Here is a 5,000-nt window from a genome sequence, read left to right on the forward strand (position 1 = left end):
AATTGATTACTTTATTACTTCATGTATGTAGTGCAGGTTATTTATTAATTGATTACTTTATTACTTCATGTATGTAGTGCAGGTTATTTATTAATTGATTACTTTATTACTTCATGTATGTAGTGCAGGTTATTTATTAATTGATTACTTCATTACTTCATGTATGTAGTGCAGGTTATTTATTAATTGATTACTTTATTACTTCATGTATGTAGTGCAGGTTATTTATTAATTGATTGATGTATTATATATGTCTTTATATATAGTATTATTCATGTATATTTATGTATTCATATTCCCCTGTATTTATATAGGTGATCATTTTGTGTGTCAGCTGCAGAAGTTGTTAGCAATTAATTAATTAATTCATTCATATTTTTTGATTGATTGATTGATATATATTTCAAAAAATTTGTATTGTTTCTACAGAAACAACTTCGTCAGCTGCAGGAGAAGTTCTATCAGATCTATGACATTGAGACTGAGGAGGAGGAGGAAAGAGGAGGAGGAGGGGGGAGGAGGAGGAGGACAGAGAGAACGAGAGAGAGTTGGGGAGAGGAGGAGGAGGGGAGGAGGAGGAGAACAGAGAGAACGAGAGAGAGTTGGGGAGAAGAGGAGGAGGGGAGGAGGAGGAGGACAGAGAGAACGAGAGAGAGAAGGAGAGAGGAGGAAGAGGAGGGGAGGAAGACGGGAACCAGTCGGAGGACAGTGTCCGCTCCGATGGTTTGGAGGACAGACACAGGGACCACCACGGCAACCATAACCGTGCCAATCGTATCCACGGCGACTTGTCAGAGTTGCTTGACGACCCAGGTCTGTTTCTGGAGCGAGCCAGAGCCCTGCTCCGAGAACAGGCCCTTTTGGATGGGGAGAGGGAGGAGGACGAGAGAGAGGAGGGAGAGAGGGAGGGGAGGGAGGAGAGTGATTGGGGCCGAGGGGAGAGAGGGGTTGGAGGGGGGACGATGCGAGCAGAGGGGAGGCAGCTAGCCGAGACTCTGAAACAGGAGCTGAACTCTGCCATGTCGCAGGTGGTGGACACCGTGGTTAACGGGTTCAACCACAAACCCCCCAACCATCATCACCTTCAACATCATCCTCATCACCGTGGCTCCCAAAACACCCCCTCTGCCACCAACACTGCCTCACAGGCCTCCTTCCCTCCCTTCCCCCCCTCCCTCACCACGGACTCTCAAAGCCCCATCTTCCACTCAGCCAACCAGAGGCTGCCATGCTTTGGTGATGTCATCATCCCTAGCCCGCTGGACTCGTTCGTGGGTCTCAGCGTCCCTACAGCCAGCGACCAGACAGAAGCACTACCTCTAGTGGTCAGGAAGACCAATGCCAACCCACAACACCGGAACCCCTCTCTCCCTCCTCCTTACCCCCACCACCCCTCCCTCCATCCCTCCCCCCTCTCTGCCTCTCTGGGTTTCTCCCCTCCCTCCTTCCGGCACCCCTTCTCCCTCCCTCTCATGGGATACCCCTTCCAGAGTTTCCCCAAAGACCAGCGCTCCCCCCCTGAGTCCATGGACCTCTCCAGGGAAACTGTGGGGCTGCGAACCAAGATGGGGTCGGGCGGGGGCATCCATTTTGTCTCCCACCACCACCACCACAGGCAGAGCACTCCACCCCAACATGGAGGAGGGAGCGAGGGGCTGTCGCTCATCAAGTCAGAGTGTGGAGAGCTCCAGGACATGGCTGACATATCGCCTTATTCAGGAAGTACCGTATCCTTTCCTACTGAACTCCAGGTGTGTGTGTGTGTCTCTCAGTGGACGACAGATTGAGACAACTTTAGCCAGTTAGATCGCTCAAGGTTGACTTTGAAAATTGACATCTTTCCATGTCCTGAGGATGTCGGGAAATATCTTCAAAACCGGCCACTAGGGGCAACCGTGGCTGACACTCATTTAAACGTCATGTTTTTAACCCCTATCCCAAAACCTTAACTCTTAACTTCAGAATATGAAGTGAAATTGGTAAAACCTCAACATGTTGTTGGTCTCAGCAGTGGCTGTAATAGTTCTTAATTTAATTAATCTCCATTAATTGGTTCCTGCTCTAACCCCTGTGTTCTCCCGACGGGGGGATAAAAAGGGGCGCGAGGGTCTTGCAAGGGGAAGATTGCACGCTGGTCTCCAGGCTTTCAAGTGAGAACAGCGGGGACTAGTGCTCTGAGGTGCTGAGAGGGCACGACACACACACACACACACACGCACACACACACACACACACACACACACACACACACGCACGCACACACACACACACACACACACACACACACACACACGCACACGCACACCTCCTATCTTTTCAGTTGTCACTGTCTCAGTGTCTCTCAGAAGGTCGGCGCTGTGAGACTTTGTACATAAACGCTCAAAGCAAATCAGACTTCACACAGTGTGTGTGTGTGTGTGTGTGTGTGTGTGTGTGTGTGTGTGTGTGTGTGTGTGTGTGTGTGTGTGTGTGTGTGTGTGTGTGTGTGTGTGTGTGTGTGTGTGTGTGTGTGTGTGTGTGTGTGTGTGTGTGTGTGTGTGTGTGTGTGTGTGTGTGTGTGTGTCTTCATAAAAGACATAACGCTCAAAAGCTAATTCTATTTCAAAGTCAGGAAGAGAAACGATGATGAGTGGTGTGAGAGAAGGGTTCTGAACCGGGGATGTAGAGGAGAAGGGTTCTGAACCGGGGATGTAGAGGAGAAGGGTTCTGAACCGGGGATATAGAGGAGAAGGGTTCTGAACCGGGGATATAGAGGAGAAGGGTTCTGAACCGGGGATATAGGAGAGAAGGGTTCTGAACCGGGGATGTAGAGGAGAAGGGTTCTGAACCGGGGATATAGAGGAGAAGGGTTCTGAACCGGGGATGTAGAGGAGAAGGGTTCTGAACCGGGGATGTAGAGGAGAAGGGTTCTGAACCGGGGATGTAGAGGAGAAGGGTTCTGAACCGGGGATGTACAGGAGAAGGGTTCTGAACTGGGGATGTAGAGGAGAAGGGTTCTGAACCGGGGATGTAGAGGAGAAGGGTTCTGAGCCGGGGATATAGAGGAGAAGGGTTCTGAACCGGGGATATAGAGGAGAAGGGTTCTGAACCGGGGATATAGAGGAGAAGGGTTCTGAACCGGGGATATAGAGGAGAAGGGTTCTGAACCGGGGATATAGAGGAGAAGGGTTCTGAACCGGGGATATGGAGGAGAAGGGTTCTGAACCGGGGATATAGAGGAGAAGGGTTCTGAGCCGGGGATATAGAGGAGAAGGGTTCTGAATCGGGGATGTAGAGGAGAAGGGTTCTGAACCGGGGATGTAGAGGAGAAGGGTTCTGAACCGGGGATATAGAGGAGAAGGGTTCTGAACCGGGGATATGGAGGAGAAGGGTTCTGAACCGGGGATATAGAGGAGAAGGGTTCTGAGCCGGGGATATAGAGGAGAAGGGTTCTGAATCGGGGATGTAGAGGAGAAGGGTTCTGAACCGGGGATGTAGAGGAGAAGGGTTCTGAACCGGGGATATAGAGTTCTGTAAGAGGAAGTTAGCTTCTCAGGTATTCAGTTTCCTGGTGTGTGGGATGGGGGGATTGAAAAGTGTGTGTGTGTATGTGTGTGTGTGTGACACATCACTTTAAGCACAGATAACTGTTGCCTGGCAGTTTTGTATGTTGTCTTCTGCCTTTTACATTGAAAACCCCCACACACACACACTCTCTCACTTTGGTGGCAGGCAGGTGTGAACAGGTGTGAACAGGGAGTTGTTTATCTTTCATATTGAGAGGCTCCTCTGGTTCAGCACTGTCTGTTCTGCTCACACACATGACACACACACACACACACACGCACACACACACACACACACACACACACACACACACACACACACACACACACACACACACACACACACACACACACACACACACAGCTAGAACAACGTGAAACGACAACAAGACATAGAACCCAAGAATAGCACTATCTCTCCAGCTACTGAGGAGATGAAACGTACTGAATAGCTACTATCTCTCCAGCTACTGAGGAGATGAAACGTACTGAATAGCACTATCTCTCCAGCTACTGAGGAGATGAAACGTACTGAATAGCACTATCTCTCCAGCTACTGAGGAGATGAAACGTACTGAATAGCACTATCTCTCCAGCTACTGAGGAGATGAAACGTACTGAATAGCACTATCTCTCCAGCTACTGAGGAGATGAAACGCTACTGACTGAATAGCACTATCTCTCCAGCTACTGAGGAGATGAAACGTACTGAATAGCACTATCTCTCCAGCTACTGAGGAGATGAAACGTACTGAATAGCACTATCTCTCCAGCTACTGAGGAGATGAAACGTACTGAATAGCACTATCTCTCCAGCTACTGAGGAGATGAAACGTACTGAATAGCACTATCTCTCCAGCTACTGAGGAGATGAAACGTACTGAATAGCACTATCTCTCCAGCTACTGAGGAGATGAAACGTACTGAATAGCACTATCTCTCCAGCTACTGAGGAGATGAAACGTACTGAATAGCACTATCTCTCCAGCTACTGAGGAGATGAAACGTACTGAATAGCACTATCTCTCCAGCTACTGAGGAGATGAAACGTAGCACTATCTCTCCAGCTACTGAGGAGATGAAACGTACTGAATAGCACTATCTCTCCAGCTACTGAGGAGATGAAACGTACTGAATAGCACTATCTCTCCAGCTACTGAGGAGATGAAACGTACTGAATAGCACTATCTCTCCAGCTACTGAGGAGATGAAACGTACTGAATAGCACTATCTCCAGCTACTGAGGAGATGAAACGTACTGAATAGCACTATCTCTCCAGCTACTGAGGAGATGAAACGTGAAACGTACTGAATAGCACTATCTCTCCAGCTACTGAGGAGATGAAACGTACTGAATAGCACTATCTCTCCAGCTACTGAGGAGATGAAACGTACTGAATAGCACTATCTCTCCAGCTACTGAGGAGATGAAACGTACTGAATAGCACTATCTCT

The 5,000-nt window shown here is 48.8% G+C and overlaps 1 protein-coding gene across 1 annotated transcript in view; it reads left to right on the top strand.

Annotated features, from left to right (window-relative positions):
* Nucleotides 1–5,000, top strand: part of LOC112237309 (prospero homeobox protein 1-like) — a 75,422-nt gene that overhangs the window by 23,110 nt on the left and 47,312 nt on the right. The window contains exons 4-5 of the mRNA XM_042330271.1: nucleotides 430–547; nucleotides 679–1,727. Of these exons, the coding sequence (XP_042186205.1) occupies nucleotides 430–547; nucleotides 679–1,727 (1,167 nt within the window). The remainder of the gene's footprint in view (nucleotides 1–429; nucleotides 548–678; nucleotides 1,728–5,000) is intronic.

This window comes from Oncorhynchus tshawytscha, linkage group LG11 (assembly GCF_018296145.1).
Source record: "Oncorhynchus tshawytscha isolate Ot180627B linkage group LG11, Otsh_v2.0, whole genome shotgun sequence".
NCBI lineage: Eukaryota > Metazoa > Chordata > Actinopteri > Salmoniformes > Salmonidae > Oncorhynchus > Oncorhynchus tshawytscha.